The sequence below is a fragment of the Crassostrea angulata genome, chromosome 1 (assembly GCF_025612915.1).
Source record: "Crassostrea angulata isolate pt1a10 chromosome 1, ASM2561291v2, whole genome shotgun sequence".
Taxonomy (NCBI): domain Eukaryota; kingdom Metazoa; phylum Mollusca; class Bivalvia; order Ostreida; family Ostreidae; genus Magallana; species Magallana angulata.
The window spans coordinates 30,197,875-30,217,029 of NC_069111.1; the positions used below are offsets into that span (position 1 = coordinate 30,197,875).

The window sequence follows — 19,155 nt, forward strand, 5'->3', positions numbered from 1 at the left end:
TGTAATATTAAATTTTCTTTTTTACATATTATTACATAGTATGGTAATTATGGTAATGTTTTGGGAGTTTATTAATTTAACAAGCTCATCTAGAAAATCATAGTCCTATGGAATCAATTTTCTGATATGGAATTCCCTTGTACCATAGGAGAAAGTGAGGAAAATTTGAAACAACTAACTGCATCTGTCAAGACTCTTATTAGAAAGATATTCAAAGTTTTATCAACAGAAGAGCATTGCTTGGCTATCGGTATTTCCATTAACTGCAAAGGTAGGGGTTATTGTCATTTTGTTGGTTTTTCTTTAAAACAATTAAATAAAAAAAAAATATCATCAGATACATAAATTTGTAAATGTATTACTGTTTTACATATGTATTTACAGTGAAATTCTGAGAACTTGATTCTAAATTTTTCTTTGTTAACTAATTTTTTTTGGTTCAGTTCAAGAATTTTTTTTATATTTGTATGTGTTCCAAACCTTTATTATTCAATTCAATTATTTGTCCCATTTGAAATTAGCCTTGCGGGGGTATTAGTCCCATTAGGACAGTTCTTGGTAGATTTTAATTAAGGTATGGAACACCTCCATGTTGTGGCGTACTATTTACGGAAATAAACAATAAAATCAAGTGTAATTTCCCCCGTAATTGTCATCTTACAGCGTACGCAGTGGGTTAGTGGGTTCACTACGAATCTGTAAGTCATGAGTTCGAATCCCGCTGGAGATTTTAATTTTTTTTACCTTTCCAAAAACTTTTAAAACGAATTTTTGTGGTAAATATTGTGAAATTTGGAAATTCTAAACCGGTGAAAGTATTTAAATTATAATGTATTTTAATCCACATCAATATCGACAGATATCCCATACCACCTTAGGAATTTATTATGTTTTTGCGAGCATTATTTAAGCAGTATTTAAGTCGACAGTTAAGAAATAAAACCATATCTTATGTAGGTCTTTTATGTAGAAATCATAGTCTATTAATTTAAGTGTATTAATTCAAATTGACCTGACTCTTCGTTTTGGTGTCTTAGTTTCAAAATAGATAATAAAATTAACTCTGAAGAGTTTTCTAATTCAAATTGCTTTGTTAAAGTGTAACTCTTTGGCTAAACAAAGGCCATGGAAGGGGATAGGAATGAAGAGTGGGGTGTTGTAATATATAATGAAGTAACTAATTAATCTTCTTATGTCAGTGTTGATATTGTTGCACAATGGCTTTTAATTTAAAAAAGTAATTGATTACATAGACAAAATCCTTGTTTCTCACGCGTTTTTCCAATACATGATTTTCAAATGCGTGCAGAACAAACCATAGTTAACTTTAGCGTCAGCTATAACTAAAAGCCTATGTCAGAACGATTGCTCCAATTTCTGCTGGAAATGAAGTCTGAATTTCATCCAATATCACAAAAGTTTTAAAAGCTAATTCGGTCGTTTTTAGAGGTGATTTGAATATTGTTTGACACTGCAGTTTACAAAAATGATTAAATGAAAGAATAAATAAAAAAAAAACCTTAAATCAATATTCTGGGTAAATGTATGAACATCGCCATGCAACAAATATCAGTTCGATTCGCATTGTATAAAAGTGCTATAGACCTATGATCGCCTATCGTGTTTCTTTATCAGAAACTGATTGCAAAATAGTCTGTTTTAAAAACCTATTCAAAAGTCGAGCGTAGAGGGTTGAGAAATTGGATCGGAGTCACTATACCGTGACCGGAGAAATGGATCGGCTGCGGTGAGGTGACTGTACGGTGCGGTACAGTGTGACGGACATCGGGACAGCCAGGATGTCCAACTGTAGCGAGGAGTTGCCGTACACCTCACAACTCTACCCAGGTAACGTGTTTTTTTTTTAAATAATTAATTCGTGTTCTATATTTATTTAGGTTAATTCAGTATTAGTTTAAGCTCATAAACAGAGAAGTATAAAACGTTTCTTTCCTTCGTAATATGATAGACCATTCTGCATTTGCGGGTATCTTTCGACATAGTTTACATGAACATGTATATAATGACAGTCAAGTTTTTTTCTTTACAAAAAATTAGGTTCTTGAAAAAAAATTGTTCATAACAATATCGTTAAGTTTCCTGTTGTTATTCCACTCCATACAATCGTCTTGTTTTCTCTGATTCCAGAGTTGAGAGGGGATGCCACTGTCATTGCACTGGCAGTGATAGTTGTCCTTCTGCTCGTCCTCACTATAGCCAACTATGTGGAGGAGTTATGGTTCTTCTTCAGGGTCCACCCTCACGGCCCCAACAGAAAATACGTCATCTTCATTCTCACTTTATTTCCGGTACCGCCGTTTTCTTTGGAAATAGTGTTATTCTATATATTAGTATGCCCTTTTTATAGTTGTTCGTTGACCAATAGACGTGAACTTAGTGTGGCTGTTAAAAATGTAGACACTACACATGTTATTTATTTTAGAGATTAGGATCAACGCTCGCGGGTGGAAATGTTTATCCAAGTATTGAATCCCACAATGACGAATAGTTTTGTTGTTTTTCACATAAAATCTTCGAGGTGGAGACATTTTATGTGAAAAACTAGAAATCAGGGTTCTATTTGGGGGAGAGAGGGGGATTAGGGGTTGATGGGGAATAACTAACTAGTATTTAATCTTTTATTTTTCAAAGTTGAATCTTTGTTGTATAATTGACCCTATTTGTCTCGACCGGTACATGTATTCGTATGAATCTGAATTAATGTTTAAAGGATTTTGAATATAAAGTTTGGATTGAAGAGAAAAATGGTGTTCTTGAACTTATAAAAGGAGCAATTAATTATATGCATGATTAAAGATGAAGGGAAGAAAAGCGAATAATCGAAAATAACATGATACCAAAAGACAGACTTCTTTGTCAAAGTGATCAGAATCCATGTATGAAAAATTGATTCTTATTTGTTTTACAAATCATGATGATTCGACTATATTACAGTTAAACGTTGTATGTGTCAATAAAATCAATTGAATATATTCAGGTATTATCCCTATGCTGTGTTTTGGCTCTGTTCGTCCCCAGATCATCTCTCATCATGGAGTTTTTTGCCTCCACGTGAGTTTACATGCATCTTTATCTGTTTCAGATGACACCATAATAACGCTTATTATTCCACGCAATGAATCGTTAACATTGCCAGAGCTTTATCATAATTACACATATTCATGTATTGTTTTGATCGAACTACTGATTGTTTATCTTTAAGATTACGCGCCATAGGCATCTATGTTTTTCTGAAGATTCTGGTTGGTTACTTTGGCGACGACGGCAAGCTATTGGCTGAAATGGAATTACCCGTCACGTTCCGATCCCCGCCATGCTGCTGTTGCTGTGTTTGCATGAAAAGCTCTACTTTAAATAGGTCTGGGTTTTTTTTTTAAATTGGGGTAATATTACACGCATTTTTTTAAATTAATGAGAACGAATATTGGACCCAAGGAACCCTATATTTTAAATTGCTACATTGAATATTCTCATTACCTCAATCGTTAGATACGATTTAATTATGTTAATTTTGTTATCGATCTTTTTCAGTCAAAAATTAAAAATCTCGAAGATACTGTGTTTCCAACTTGTGATAACTCGACCATGCACGATGCTCATTTTAACACTCCTGTGGGTGGATAACAAGTATAAACAAACAGACGAAGTAAGCCCATCTCTCTCTCTCTCTCTCTCTCTCTCTCGGAAAAAAAAGTCGATTAAGAAAATGCATACAAACAAAATTATGAGCAGTTCAACGCAATCAGTTTCTTTTGGAATTTTCGTATAAAATTGAAAATTTTGAAATCTGAAGGCTATTTTCCAATAAATATAAGACAATCTATGACAAGACTCATAAATGACTAAAAGTTTATTTTTGTTCAAATTGTAACTCTAATATATTTCCCATTAAAAATATAGGAAAAATGGCAATATTTGACTATTTTGGATTGAATTACAAAACAAATGTCATTTCTGACGTCATATACCGCAAGTAAATGCAAATAAATCAAATAAATAGGCTATATATATTATGAGGCATTCTTTCCAAGTACAATAAGACTCTGGAATACACTACCTAATGAAATACAAAACAACTCTTCTTTAAACAATTTCAAAAAATATTTAAATCGCAGCAATATAAACATTCCCGATTACATATATATATATATATATACTTTATGTCAAATACATGTACCTGCTATTGTAAAATATCACTAAATATTGTTTAAACTAAATAAATAGGCAAAAATCATACATAATAATTATCAACTACTATAAAAAAAACATAGCAATTTAATCGACCGAAATTCTTTTAAAATTTGCGAATAATGGGGGCCAAATTTGACTCATACTTTATATAATTCTTTGTCACTCTTACAGACAGGCCCTTCAAATCCTGGAACTTGGTTCCAAGTCATCAACGCGATAAGCCTTCTACTTGCAATGTGGGGAGTGATATCTTTACTGAGGGCCCTGGAACACAAACTTTCCCGCAATAGGATCCGCGCCAAGTTCCTCGCTGTCCAGCTCGCTATGATTTTCTCCGTGGCGCAGAACGCAGTTCTATCCCTGATGGCCTCTCGTAACGTGATCGGATGTGTATCAACGCGAGGCTCCATGGTTCAAGCTAACCGTAAGATTTACGTTCAAGTTCAGATTTATCAGACTTCTTTAACATAAAAAACACCCACAACCAAACAAACAAACCAAACACCCCCCCTCCAAAATCTAAATCTCAAAATCGGTATAAAGCAAACTTAGGTATGCTGTTACTAGAGATCGAACCCTTAGCCCCTTCAAGAGTGTTTGCGATGTTGGTAATCAAAATTTGTACAAGACAATTTTTTTTCCAGCTTGAGACAGGAATAATTACGAAAGCCCATTGAGCTCATTTTCGTAGGTAAAAAAAAAAAAAAACGCCAAACTTTCGCGATTAAACGCGTAAGTTTCGCGAATAAACGCCAAACTTTCGCGAATTAACGCGTAACTTTCGCGAATAAATGCGAAACTTTCGCGATATAACGAGTAGCTTTCGCAAATAAACGCGAAAATTTCGCGATATAACGCGTTAGTTTTGCGAATAAACGCGAAACTTTCGCGAATAAACGCGTAACTTTCGCGAATAATCGCTAAACTTTCGCGATATAACGCGTAACTTTCGCGAATAAACGCGAAACTTTCGCAATATAACGCGTTAGTTTCGCGAATAAACGCGAAACTTTCGCGAATTAACGCGAAACTTAAATATAAATATTGTTATTTCATAGAGGAAACCCTATGAAGAATAATTACTGAAAACAAATACTAGTATATTAATTTGAATAATACAATATAATATTATATAAAGATGTAAATGAATTAGATTTAACCTTATACAAATTAACATAAATTCAAATGTAGGAAATCTTTAAAATCATAGTATTGATTTTCAAAGAACATATTGCATCGCGCTTCCCACATTCTAATGTGCGCTGTATTATTGAAAATGAGGCAGCAACATATTTTAATCATAACAATTTTAATTCGAATTAAACGTTTAATTAGGTATCATTTTAGAGGATATCATTGTTTAAAACGTTATAATATTATTATATCGCCGCAACATAACTTAACGTCTAGTTTTATATCAGAAAGATAAGTCAAGCTGTGAATTGAAATTATCAAGCTTTTGTTCAAATCTAGATGACGTAAATTCGTCCTCCAAATTTATCACATATGTCATTTAAAAATTAATACTAAGATTTAAAAGGTTTGTGACGGTTAAATTTATATCAATTTTATAAGAAAAAGATCATCAATGAACGCCTGTTCGAACACAGGGTCGGCGAACAACTGAAAATCGTAATATGATGCTCAAACTTAATATCTACTTTGGACATATAACATATAAAAATGTTATGATAAAGTTTTATCAGATTTATAAATATCTATATGCAAAAAAGATAATTTTGTCTTCATAAATCAACGTAACACGGATATTATAATAATAATGAATATTAAGTATTTTATTATATAAAAATTAAAATGTGTTTGTTTTCCATCGTTTTTCTTCATATGGGTTCTGTATGAAATGACAATATTTATATAATAGTGTCGCGTTAATTCGCGGAACTTACGCGTTTATTCGCGAAAGTTTCGCGTTATATCACGAAAGTTACGCGTTATATCGCGAAAGTTACGCGTTATATCGCGAAAGTTTCGCGTTTATTCGCGAAAGTTACGCGTTTATTCGCGAAAGTTTTGCGTTTATTTGCGAAACTAACGCGTTATATCGCGAAAGTTTCGCGTTTCCGAAAAAAATATTTTTTTTACCTACGAAAACCATTATATAAATAATGTCATTTCATGCAGGAAACCTTATGAAGAAAAATGATTGAAAACAAATACTTTTAGTTTTAAATCATGAAATACTTATTATTCATTATTATTATATCATCCGTGTTCCATTGATTTAAGAGAACAAAATTATCATCTTTTTTAGATATAGATATTAATAAATCTGATAAAACTTCAAAACATTTTTAGTTGTTATATGTTCCAAGTAGATAATAGGGTTAGAGCATCATTTTTCATTTGTTCGCCGACCCTGTGTTCGAACAGGCATTCATTGATTATCTTTTTCTTACAAAATCAGTATAAATTCAACCGTCGGAAACCTTTAAAATCTTAGTACTAATTTTCAAATGACATGTGTGATAAATTTAGAGGACGAATTCACGTCATCTAGAATCAACAATAGCTTAAAAATTTCAATTCACAGCTTGACTTATCTTTCTGATATTAGAATAAACTAGACGTTAATTTATGTCGCGGCGATATAACATTTATTTTACGTTTTGAACAATGATATCCTTTCAATTCTAAAATGAAACTTAATAATAAAACTTTTAATTCGAATGAAAATGTTATAATCAATATGTGTTGATGCCTCATTTTCTATAATACAGGTCCCATGAGAGTGTGAGAATTGCGATGCATAATGTTCTTTGATAATCAGTACTAAGATTTTAAAGATTTCCTACGTTTGAATTTATATCAGTCTGTATAAGGTTTAATCTGATTCATTTACATCTTCATATAATAAGATTGTTTTGTTAATGTTTTTTTTTCCAGTCATATTGTTCTTCATAGGGGTTCTTGTATGAAATGCCAATATTTATATTTAAGTTTCGCGTTTATTCGCGAAAGTAACGCGTTTATTCGCGACTGTTTAGCGTTATATCGCGAAAGTAACGCGTTTATTCGCGAAAATTACGCATTATATCGCGAAAGTTTTGTGTTATACCGCGAAAGTTACGCGTTTATTCGCGAAATAACGCGTAATATTGCGTAAGTTTCGCGTTTAATCGCGAAAAAAATATTTTTTTACCTACGAAAATGAGCTCAATGGGATTTCGTAAGAAATTAAGTTACAACAATCAATAATTTTTTGAACTGAAAAATGGCAAGGAACAGAAAATTATCACAACCAATGTCAAGGGATAACAAATGCTTTTAATCATTTTGGAATGAAATTGGAAAGAAAAATACCAAATACTTAATAATATTTATTTTGGGAACAGGATCATTCTATTTCGAAAATATCTTCCATTGTTTTTATTGTTTTCCTAGGTTATCATTTGGCATTGCTGGTTCTGGAGACGTTCTTGCTCTCACTTTTGGCGAGGTACGCCTACAGATTTCAGGATCCACCACTACCATATGATGATCAGGGTAAAGAGAATGCAGAATTGGGGACCTCCAACCCCTCATTCACGGACAAGTGTTCGAACTCTCCCACCAGCTCGTAACTGATAAAAATGGCTACTGTTTTATTTTCAAAACGCTATGAAAACCATTTTAACAAGACCTTGGACTTTCAGTAGGATGAAACTATCTTTTTCAAAACAATTTAAAAATGATGCTAGTTTCAAGTGAAATATGCACAGAATACGTAGTTTTAGCTTAAAATCCAGACAAATCGTGTTTATTCAAAGTACCGTGACTGTGTGGCTGACAGTGAAATAGACAGGCCTACGTCACATTGTTGTTTGACTTAACAACCCAAGCTCTTGTTTCTATAACCAATATCACTTTATTTGTTTGTATAGATTTAATCATGGTGCTTGAACTTCAGATCTACATGTACGTGCATTTGATATTTAATATTTTCATATTAGTTCAAAATCTTTTTCAAAATGTATTTTGCCTGGCAAATACTCTTTGCTTTTTAACAGTGGCATTACCGGATATATAGTTTTTTTTTAAGTACTTATACTTGATGTTATGATATCTTGTTAAACGAAATTGAATTCTTGATTTTTTTTTATTTGAACATGTTTTGAAATATCTACTCTGTTATGCAGTTTTTGTTTCTATTTGTTGAAAAATATAGCAATTAAAACAAAAACCAAATTGCAGTTTCATGTTCTTTCCTCAAATGAATTATTTCATTATAACTTTTATATATTGCTTTACCGACCCCCTGGTTAATATTGGTGTCTCGTCCTGATACAGAGTATGATGACAATAATGGTGGGTATTTTTCTCAATTTATTGCTGACAATGCTACAACGATAAACTATCTTAGAATGCCTAGTCTGAACATCTTTGCCAGACACCGGACGTGTTCCACAAACGAAGATATGGCGACAAAACACTGTCCAGTGGATTTCCGCTAATGAATGTCGACCCTGCCGTTGTTGAAGTTTCCTGAGATCAGTATCTATAATGATGATAACGGATACTGTATACAGGGATATACCCCTCCCCCCTCCCCCCCCCCGGTATTATTTTTTCCCACATTGTATTTAAGACTATGCTAGTTCAAAATAATTTGTAAATAACTATGTTAAATAGAAGGAGCATCTATTTCTAACTGTGTCCGGGCGAATTCAAGATGGGGAGAAACCGTTTGCTAGAGTAGAAGGGAGAAAAAATAGCCATCCTTGGGGCGAAAATAATCCTATATGTATGTACAGTCTCTAACGCGGTATACGATTTATACCGCTTGGTGTGTTATAGGACCGAGGACATCCAAAAATAAGCATGCAATGCTTACTGTCAACAATACTCTTCAAATCCGTTTTATTTATAATTGGATTTTAGTACTTTTATATTTGAAATAATCTAAAGTTAACGGTTACAATATCAATATTTGAGGTGAAAAATTGGAACGAAATCACACTGAACATGTACACAGATAGATTATTAAGTAGTACTTAAGTAAACTTTAAGGCCGGGGTACACTGTGAACAAATCTGTGTAAATGGCCAACTGCAGCGAGAGTTTCCCATACACATCCATTCTATTCCCAGGTAAAAGGCAATAACTTTTAATGATTTTATTTTTCAACATACATGTATTTAGCAATCACGACAATTTATAATTCTTGTTTGTTTACAGCGTGTTTTTATGCCTTTGTGCAAATCACTTTCAATTGATTATCTCCACGTATCATTGTTCAAAATCAAATAACAAGTTTCACTATTATTGCTAAAAATTGCGTTCACTGCATGATCCGATCGAATAATTCCATTCAAAAATACAAGTGAATATACTTACGTAATGCTATCCCTACCGTCTTTATCAGGTATCTAGCTGATAAACAGACAGATACCAGACAGAATTGCCGGCAAGAGTCTTGATAAGAAAAGACTCAAAGGCATGCGCGGATCAAAAAACTTAGCTGGGATGGGGAAGGGGGTCCGAGGAATCTATTTATTTGTCGGTGGGGGGGGGGGGGGGCTTATTTTTGGTAATTTCAAATTTAAATCTAATAAGTTTAAATTATATTGGGCATGCCAAGACCCCCCCCCCCCCTCCCACATCTAGATCCTCGCATGAAGAGCTCACTTTTTTGCTCACCTGAACCGAGACTTCCGCGAATCTAGTTTAAATTTGTCGCACGCGAATAAAAGATTTGTTTGCAAAAAAGAAAAAAACAAATAAATAAAAAAAATAAAAAATAAAAGATGCGCTGCATCGTATAATTTCATGTTTACGTATTTTGTAAAAACCTATCTTTAGGTATTTTGAAAAAGCACTTGTTTATATATTTTGTACAAATACATTTTGTTGTTGATATAATTGAGGTGTATCTGCAATAAACTAGCCACCGACTATGTGTCTTTGGTTGTAGAGATAGAGGAGGATGCATTCTTTATCGTTTCTGCTGTTATTGGGGGTATCTTTTTGGTTCTGAATCTGCTCAACTTTGCGGAAGAGTTATGGTTCCTGTGTAGGTACAACTCGAATGCTCCTGCCAAAAACTACACCACCTACATCCTCATCCTGTTTCCGGTATATTTTTTATTTCATATACAATTTTATCATTTCTTTTTCGACAGATTGTAACCATATAGCACCTTATTTGTACATAATATATTTTGGCGTCAAAAGTAGGTAGAGATTTACACGTACGCGTACATACGCTATGTTTACAATTTTGTACTGTGTACCAAGATAACTTTTTGAACGAAATTCAACAATAACAATTTGCATAATGTTCTTTAATAACTATGTACAGAATACTCTCTGATAACAATTGCCATAGGGCAAAGTGAAAATGATTTACACATTGCTTTCATAATGTTTCTTGTTGGCGATTTATATGTCAGGATCTGTACAGTTCAGTATTATGTAAATTTTACATGGTATCAGTAAATTTATGAACAATAAATGATGTTTCTATCCAATGCAAAATAGTCAGATTTTTAAAAATGAATTTCAGGCCTTATCTTTATGTTGTGTTATGGGCCTTCTAGTTCCTCGTTCAACATTGTTCATGGAATTTACTACTTCCACGTAAGTACAAACCAATAAATAAGCTTCTTGTACACAAATAATAATATTTTTAAAATTCTTCCTATTGTAAACTTTTTAACACTTTATTCGTTTAAGATTACGCGCCATTGCTATCTTTGTCTACACGAGGATCCTAATTGGTTACTTTGGCGGAGAAGACAAGCTATTGGCTGAAATGACAGATTTCCCCATCACCTTTCGAACGCCGCCCTGCTGTTGTTGTTGTTTTGCTTGTATAAAGCCATCTACCATAACTAGGTCTGTTTATATCATGTTACAAGAACATGTACATTGCTCATGAAACCTAATTAGATTTTACTGAGATGATAATAATAATAAGTATCAGTAAAACTTGGAACGCAGGTAATTAAAACGTTTAAAATTATGCCCAAGATTTTTTAATATGATAAAAAACTATACCGACAGAGTGGTAAACAAGCCTAAGTATTTTAATGATTTAAAGTACATATATGTATATTTAACCAAATTATGTGTACAATAAAGATCAAAGATCGATTACGGCTAATGTATGTTAAATTCAATTTTTTTTCAGTAAAACCTTCAAAGTAATTAATGCCCTCTGTGTTCAATTAGTGATCATCCGGCCCTTTACAATGCTGATCTTATTTCTCTTGTGGGTGGACAACAGATATGAACTAACTGACAAAGTAACTCTCTCTCTCTCTCTCTCTCTCTCTCTCTCTCTCTCTCTCTCTCTCTCTCTCTTGTACATCTACATGTTACGAAGTTCTAGAAATATGTGACCATTAATATTTTACCTAGAATCGAAGGGTTATAATTAAACAGTTCGCGATTACATATTTGAGTTATGCCAGATTCATTGATGCTTATTCTAATATATATGTTAAAGTTTATGGAATGACTTACGTTTTCTTCCGATTTTCTGTAATTATTTTCTCTGTAAAGTTCGTTGTTTTAACAGATGAGTACATCCAATCCTGGTACTTACTTTCAATTCATCAACATCGCCAGTCTACTCCTCTCGATGTGGGCAGCAATCGTGTTGACAAAGGCTGTAGAATGCAAACTCCCAAACAGAAGGATCCGCGCCAAATTTCTCTCAGTTCAACTGACGATGGTTTTCTCTGACGCCCAGAGGTCAATCCTGACGATCCTAGCCTCCAGTGACGTCATTGACTGCGTGGGTACACGTGGTCCTATGGTTCAAGCCTATCGTAAGTTACACCCTTTTTGCCTTTTGTGTGGACCAGGATTTTTTTCCGTAAGGGTCTAATTAAGGTATTTATATTTGCCTTTAGTGTTTAGGGCCTATCCTTGGTAAATTTACATTGTGGATTAAAATTTTTAGTTTAAAGTTTTTTAAAAGGGGTGCATACCCCTGACACAATCTAGATTTGTGCATGTTTTACATTCCATTTACATCTTTTGAAATAAAAAGAAATGAAGAATAACTATTTGCTAAAAAGATTGATATGATAAAAATACAGTTAAGCATGTTTTTTGTAATTTCAATTTAAAAGCTAAAAGGTTCCACTTAATCGATGAGTCTTTGTTTTCTTATTCAATTTCATTGTGCTTGATTTTTTTTTTTTTTTTTTTTTTTTTACACATTTCAATAAGTCACTGATTTAATAATTCTGTTCATACAATGAAATTGTAGGTTACCACTATGCCCTTCTAGTGCTGGAAACCTTCTTGTTGTCTCTCTTAGCCAGATACGCCTACAGATTTCAGGATCCGCCATACCAGTATGAGAAGATGGGTAAAAATTGAATCAGTTTCATGTTCATTCTAAGCTTACCTTTTCTCTAAATGGCAAGTTTTTAAATATCAGACACGTATATGTTATTTATTTATTGGTTTATAGCAATTCTTATTTGTTTGGAGGGGTTACTACATCATAACGATAAATGCCAAATGTGTGCAAGGAGGTGGGTGGTCGGGGGGTGGGGGGTGGGGGTGGGGGAGTGGGGGTTAATCATTCAATTCATTTAATAACGTTCACTTTCATTTTAATACCTTAGTTCCTATTAGAAAAAGCGAGAATGCCCCCCGATCCCCATGAAACCACACAATTGCAACCACTTTAATAAAAAAAATGTATAAGCAGAGTAAAAGTTTCATTTGTCATATAACTTTTTAAAAAAAGTTCCATGTTTCAGAGGGGCAAGTTGATGAAAAGAACTGAGATTCTCCTGCAGTTAGTACCATCCGTGCGTTGCTGACCGCCTGCAGCTACCATGCATGTGCATTGCTTGCAGACTGCATAACAAAGTCCATGTACTGTACATAACAGAATTTGGCTTAGAGATTCTTTCAGCTAAAACAAATGTCAGCTAATTTTTAGAAACAAATGTCACTAACAAATGTCAGAAAACGATTTATTGCTTAATTAAAAAAAAAATATCGATGATGTAAATATGATTTGTTATTATATGATTGATAAATTCCAAGCTCTCTGATTGGTTCATATCCAACTATCTAGAAAAACAAAGATAACATTTAATTTTCTACACGTTGGTCGTCCAATGAAATATTCCTTAATCAGTTTCCCAATTTGTTCGGCAATGGCTTCAAACTAAAATCTTTGCTTTATAACACTCAATTTCATATATCTGTATCAATCATATAATAAAATAATTATTGCTATTTTTTCGCCTCTTGCTAGGTGAATATTGTACTTTTTGGGTAGCTTAATCATCGTATTGACTCAAAAACAGCAATAATTTTACATTACTTTAAATTCTCAAAGATGCATAATTATATGGATATGATTTTTGTAAAATATTAAAATTAAAAAAAAAAGTCCTATGATGTTTATCGCTTTAATATTGTATAGACTGGACACAACCTATTTACTTTGTATTTTATGAATGGTTATTATCAAAAGGTTGCTTAATTAAGTTAATTATTTGATATTATTTTTACGGGTGTTGCTGAAACGCGGAACGGAAACCGGAACGAAACAAGAACGGAAAAATACTATGATGTTTATCGCTTTAATATTGTAAGACTGGACACAAACTATTTACTTTGTATCATTTATTCATATTTTATGAATGTTTATTATCAAAAGGTTGCTTAATTATTTGATATTATTCTTACGGATGTTGCTAAAACGCGGAACGGAAAACGGAATGAAACGAGAACGGAAAAATACTATGATGTTCATCGCTTAAATATTGTATAGACACAAACTACAACTGTTCTACGTATTGGAATTACAAAATAATCACCTCAGTATATTTTCTGTTTATTTCTTGACCACTGGTTACATTGTATGACATATAAAGTGGCACAGCACTGTCACAATCAACAAACCGGTCAGCATGATCTCCAAGAAACACACCATTAAACAAACGAACAGATAAACAAATGCGTAATTATAAATGTTAAACCTGATAATAGTTTTCGAGAATTATCAATTTCTGTGCAATGACAGCACATTAACAACTCTAAATTAAGATTTTTAAGAAAAAAAAATTTCTCTCCGAACTAAAATGAAAAAAAATACCCACCAATGTATTCAGACTGATCATTCATTAAAGAAGATCAGTAATTGATTAAGGAAAAGATATGAACGTATGCATAGAAAAGAGACTTTTAGCGTATGTTTTAGGCTAGCATTAAAAAAAATCTAGGTTTGATGTACTTTGTAGTTTAGAAAAAATATTTCAGACATTGATAATCGTAATAATATCTTACAAAATACATTTATTGCCTTAGAAAAATATTAAATCTGAATGTGTATGAAAAATGACATGGTAAAACTATTTCTTGCAAGCCAAAAAGTATATAAAGATTCATAAGCAAACTGTGTTTCTTGCAAGCCTAAAATTATATAAAAATCCAAAGTACATGTATACATGCACTGAAAAAAGGATCTAATGCAGCCATCTTGACAGCTGACACGGTCTGAGTGCATGAAACAAAATGATTTTCATTGTTGCCTTAAATGTAGCAAAACAACACTCTTCATTGAAAAGCAAGGCTACCAGGGATTTCTTGTGAAGAACAACAGTGACTAGGAAATGTACAAAGTACAATGCCCAACATGAGATTATCGAAGTTCCCTCTCTCCTAAAGAATGAACAAAAGAGGAGAGTCACTTTAAAATGCCATATCATAACAATCTGCATAACAAACATCAATATAAAAACAATCCATTCATTATCTCCTTGTTAAAAAAATGCCAAGAAGACATCAATAAATAATGTATTGTAAAACATGATCTTCTTCAAATAATTAAAATAGAAAGTTTATATTTTAAGAATCAATTAATAAACAAATTTTTTGTAAATATGTTTCAAAAAAAGTAATTTAGCCTCATGCAAATTATAAATGCATGTATATGTATGGATATATAATAAATAACAAAATGAGGAAGAAAGAATACAAGAATACAAGATAATTTTCAAATATAAACAGATACATATTGCACATTATAATCATAAAGTATAAATAAATTAATGAATATATCATAAATATCTTTATATATTTTGTATCTACATGATAAATACCCCTGTAGTTTGTTATAAAATTATACAAATCATGCATAGTAAGTTTTAAATAAATGCTTTAATAAATAGATCTTTATCAAAGTCCATGATAACAAGAAGTAAATAAGCTTTCTCATCTGGCCAAATTATAAAATTTTATTAAAAAAAAAAGATTCATTGATTAAAATAAAAAAAAATTCAGGAAAAAAAATCCTTTAAAGAAAAAAGCACTATAAAAACAACAAAGAACACAGTCAAATGAAAGTGCCCAATAATAACAACAGAAACACATAGACTCCATCAACAGGGGTGCCGTCTGTCGGAGACCCCAATGTGAGTATATCCAGGTTTGGCAAGGAGAAAGTTGACAATATTGGCTGGGAGGGGCAGTTTATGGACATCCCTGAAGCTGACCAGGTGGAGGATGGCGCGGCGACACAGGTACTGAAGGTTGAAGCGACATATCGGCAGCTTGTATGTCATCACTTTCCGGCTGTAAGTACAGTTCCTCATGACAGCAATGGTGGCCTCACTGGGACTGAAATGGGGAAACACTTGGAGGTTGACCACTTCAGATACAGGCCAGTAGCAGCCCTTTACATCCACCTGCAATAAAATCACAACATTGGTTTTATTACTGGTAATTGATAATGTATTATCTCTGTCTATTATGCCAATTAAAAGCATAATGAATTTGGAATTTCATCAGATTGTTATAGTCATTATTTTATCAGTAAATACAATAATGAACATTTGCACCTCTGCCTCCTTTCCCGCCCCCACTTTCCATTCCTTTTACGTTAATCACTTGTTGCAAATATAACTCAATAAACACTTTTGCTCCAATTCATGTTTAAAAAAATTGGAAACAAAATTCAAAATAAAAATATTATTTGTTAACATGTTCCAATTATCATAACATTATAAACTGTAATTTGAAAAAAAATTATTGCTATATAAAGATGAGCAGTTCAACCCATACTGGTCAGTGAAGCACTTGCCTTCATTAAAACATTGAAGGTGTGAAAGTCGAGGACTGCTATAACATTGACACTGTACTCTTTACTGTGGACAGGTGACACACATCGCAGGGCCACAAAATCCCCCAGGGGGCTAGACTTCATCTGCTGGATCCCCGTAGGAAGGTCCAGGTTCTGGACACTCCTGACAATCTCCCAGGTATCCGTTCTCCGGATTTCCAAGGTTTTGTGAAAGGCCACTAAGACTAAGTTGTCCCCTGCTATGCTGTTGTAACATATGACATGTGCTCTAAGTGTAGGTGGGACCACATTTACTTCCATATTAATGTAAGCACTCTTTAAACAGACATTCTCCAAAATGTAGTTATCAGGCAAAGACACAATGCGAGTCAAATTGTCTGGCCTCATGAGAATCTGTTTTTTGCATGGGGATATGTAACACTCGTACCAACGCCTGCAGTGGTAAAAGATCAGAAAATGTCCAACTATTTCATTTGTCTCTAAATCTATCAAGTAAAACCTGGGAGATAGGTAGTACCGATTAGTGTTGATTTGCACCACCAGTAAGTTGTCATGGTAACCAATGACACTACACTCCCGTCTGTTTCTATTATGACTCGACCTCTGAAACCAATGTGGGTCTTCGAAATCTGGCACAGGAACACGTGGCAGTTTATAATTGGACATGAACCACCTTTGTTTTTCCACGATGACTAGTTCGAATTTAGACTTGAAGCTGGGGATGAGATAGCGTCCTCCAGTATTATCAGGTTTTACGAGAACTCCGTGCCGAAGTCGAGATTCTCTACAAGTAGTAAAGTCAGCATAGTCTGTGAAGCCTCCCAGGTTCCTCTGGGATTTAATCCACTTGCTGTATGGGATGGACTGAATTTGACCAAAGTTCTCATAATCGGAAATCTTCCTCCAGTGTTCATGTCGACTATGACTGAGGTTGTATTTGCTGCTGTTAGAATTTCCCATTGTAACACACTGTTATTGTGGAGAATGTTGATTATATCTGCACAGTGGTGGCAGTTTATAGATCTACGCCATGGCAGTCTCTATCTTTGTTGATAAACATGGCACTGGATAAGCAATAAAACCCATTTACTATTTTTATCTCGTCCTCGTTACTGTGACAGAAATTTTTCATGTTTTGCGTCTCCGAAATCAGCTGATCAACATCAATGGCAATCTCAAATTTTTATCAATGTACAAAGCATATTTAGTAAAATCCAAGTATGTTCTGGTAGTAAAAATCCTTCGATTCTTAAATCAGATGTCTGTTTTCTTTGTCAATTCTTACATTTGAAGAATTTCATTTTTTTTTCATCTTTGTTCTCATCCGATCAATAATATTTACATCAATGTCAACTGGACGCCTTATTTGGTCGGAAAAACGCTTTACAGTTCGGGAAAAAAAAACAACGAATCTGTGGAATGGACAAATACCTTTAAAATGAAATGATTAAGGGCGTATTTGTACCGAATAAAATAAATATACTGTATCCGAGGCAATTGACAGTAGTATAACATTTTTACATAAATTAAAGAATTTTTAACAGAATTAAACATCGGGCTTGGTATTCCAATTGCTAGACTGGTCGTGTTTTGAACAAATTCGGACAAATAACAACACATCGATCATGGCAAGAAGATACAATCCCTCCCGAATTGGATTAAGTAGAGGAGATGCAATGCCAGCCGAGCCATATTATCCAAACGTTCCAACAGCACCAAATATGCCAGCAGAGGATTACAACCGCGCTTTGATGCCACGCTGTAGTAAAACGGGAGAGGACATAAGTAATTTTCATAAACATTTAATAGGCAAATTAGATAAATTAAACTCAGTTAGAGCCACTAAACACAAGAAACATCTTTGGTACAACAGGAGATATGCTGGATTTTGTGCGGCGTTTGCATTTGGAGTCTGTATCCTTTGAATTTATTTTACAGAGTAAATTCGAGATTGAGGTGTTGTGTAATCGTAAAAAAATAGCATGATGCCATCAGAATAAATGTTGAAGATATTTATACTCTTAATGTTGACCTCAACAAATTATTTATCATGATATCTATAAGTGAAATACAAAGAGTACATCATGGACATAGATTAAAATGTTTGTAGCTGATTAGCTATTACAATTTAATTACAATTATTTATTAGGGTTTTATAAAAATATAAAACCTAAGACATAAACTGATGATTGGATAATTTTTTTACACAATAAGCTAATCTTAACAGCTAAAGTAAATTTGTACAGGTAGATGTGTGCACAATAAGTAGTTCATTTAATTACAGTGTTAATGAGACCAGTAATTGATAACATTTTATTATTATTCAACTACTTTGTATATGGAGCAGTCTGTCTTTCAATTTCATTCCTTAAGACATACTACAGATCTTTACACAATGCATGCAATGAAACAGGAAGAATTCTTGGAGAAACTGGATATTAATGTGACAAAAACAGACATAAATATTGCCAAGGGACAACCTATAGCCTAGAGGACCCTAATCACCCTGTTATCAAAATACTGATGTTAATATCAATTCATGTGTGTTGTAAAAACAAAGCATTTTCCTGAGAGAAAAGTGCATGTGCATGTAACAAATATGACTTAATTTATATTTTGAAATCAAGAAATCAGAGTCCACGTCCACTATTTGCAGATTGCATAATGTTTGCACACATCCAATTTAAAACCCTGAATACTTTAGTTGATTGCATTTGTTATGTACATATATCAGATGAAATGCATTTTTACAATGCATTTCCACACCGATTGTGGATTCTCTAAAATAACATAGAGTTGGTTTTTCTCTCTTTATTTTTATGAAGATTTCAAAATTTTGAGTAGAGAAATGTTGCATGATTTATTTTTATTTGATGCTGATGTAA

The 19,155-nt window shown here is 33.2% G+C and overlaps 3 protein-coding genes and 1 long non-coding RNA gene across 4 annotated transcripts; 3 read left to right on the forward strand and 1 right to left on the reverse strand.

Annotated features, from left to right (window-relative positions):
- The first annotated feature begins 1,690 nt into the window (after window positions 1–1,690).
- LOC128178777 (organic solute transporter subunit alpha-like) lies at window positions 1,691–8,391 on the forward strand. The gene is made up of 7 exons (XM_052846106.1): window positions 1,691–1,848; window positions 2,149–2,309; window positions 2,999–3,072; window positions 3,224–3,379; window positions 3,553–3,667; window positions 4,384–4,636; window positions 7,615–8,391. Exons 1-7 carry the CDS (start codon window positions 1,800–1,802, stop codon window positions 7,791–7,793), a joined length of 987 nt encoding a protein of 328 aa, XP_052702066.1. The 5' UTR covers window positions 1,691–1,799; the 3' UTR covers window positions 7,794–8,391.
- Window positions 8,392–9,199: 808 nt separating this feature from the next.
- LOC128157807 (organic solute transporter subunit alpha-like) lies at window positions 9,200–13,472 on the forward strand. The gene is made up of 8 exons (XM_052820441.1): window positions 9,200–9,299; window positions 10,124–10,284; window positions 10,715–10,788; window positions 10,885–11,046; window positions 11,342–11,456; window positions 11,732–11,984; window positions 12,431–12,532; window positions 12,933–13,472. Exons 1-8 carry the CDS (start codon window positions 9,251–9,253, stop codon window positions 12,956–12,958), a joined length of 942 nt encoding a protein of 313 aa, XP_052676401.1. The 5' UTR covers window positions 9,200–9,250; the 3' UTR covers window positions 12,959–13,472.
- Window positions 13,473–15,172: 1,700 nt separating this feature from the next.
- LOC128157801 (uncharacterized) lies at window positions 15,173–17,612 on the reverse strand. The gene is made up of 2 exons (XM_052820428.1): window positions 16,271–17,612; window positions 15,173–15,875 (listed from the first exon to the last, which is right to left on the reverse strand). The coding sequence occupies exons 1-2, from the start codon at window positions 17,228–17,230 to the stop codon at window positions 15,570–15,572; spliced, it is 1,266 nt and encodes a 421-aa protein (XP_052676388.1). The 5' UTR covers window positions 17,231–17,612; the 3' UTR covers window positions 15,173–15,569.
- A 235-nt stretch (window positions 17,613–17,847) lies between these two features.
- On the forward strand, window positions 17,848–18,886 carry LOC128157814 (uncharacterized). Its single transcript, XR_008239865.1, has 2 exons — window positions 17,848–18,184; window positions 18,655–18,886. It is a non-coding gene; the product is annotated as an uncharacterized LOC128157814 (long non-coding RNA).
- The last annotated feature ends 269 nt before the right edge of the window (window positions 18,887–19,155 follow it).

What these genes read in the sequence shown, in the direction of transcription:
- LOC128178777 (XM_052846106.1), top strand. Translation starts at nt 1,800, where the DNA reads ATGTCCAACTGTAGCGAGGAGTTGCCGTACACCTCACAACTCTACCCA. An exon ending in TCATTCTCACTTTATTTCCG is followed by an intron (nt 2,310 to 2,998) that starts GTACCGCCGTTT and finishes GAATATATTCAG; the next exon opens with GTATTATCCCTATGCTGTGT. An exon ending in AGTATAAACAAACAGACGAA is followed by an intron (nt 3,668 to 4,383) that starts GTAAGCCCATCT and finishes TCACTCTTACAG; the next exon opens with ACAGGCCCTTCAAATCCTGG.
- LOC128157801 (XM_052820428.1), bottom strand. Translation starts at nt 17,230, where the DNA reads ATGGGAAATTCTAACAGCAGCAAATACAACCTCAGTCATAGTCGACAT. An exon ending in CCTTCAATGTTTTAATGAAG is followed by an intron (nt 15,876 to 16,270) that starts GCAAGTGCTTCA and finishes ATTTTATTGCAG; the next exon opens with GTGGATGTAAAGGGCTGCTA.
- LOC128157807 (XM_052820441.1), top strand. Translation starts at nt 9,251, where the DNA reads ATGGCCAACTGCAGCGAGAGTTTCCCATACACATCCATTCTATTCCCA. An exon ending in ACATCCTCATCCTGTTTCCG is followed by an intron (nt 10,285 to 10,714) that starts GTATATTTTTTA and finishes AATGAATTTCAG; the next exon opens with GCCTTATCTTTATGTTGTGT. An exon ending in ATACCAGTATGAGAAGATGG is followed by an intron (nt 12,533 to 12,932) that starts GTAAAAATTGAA and finishes TCCATGTTTCAG; the next exon opens with AGGGGCAAGTTGATGAAAAG.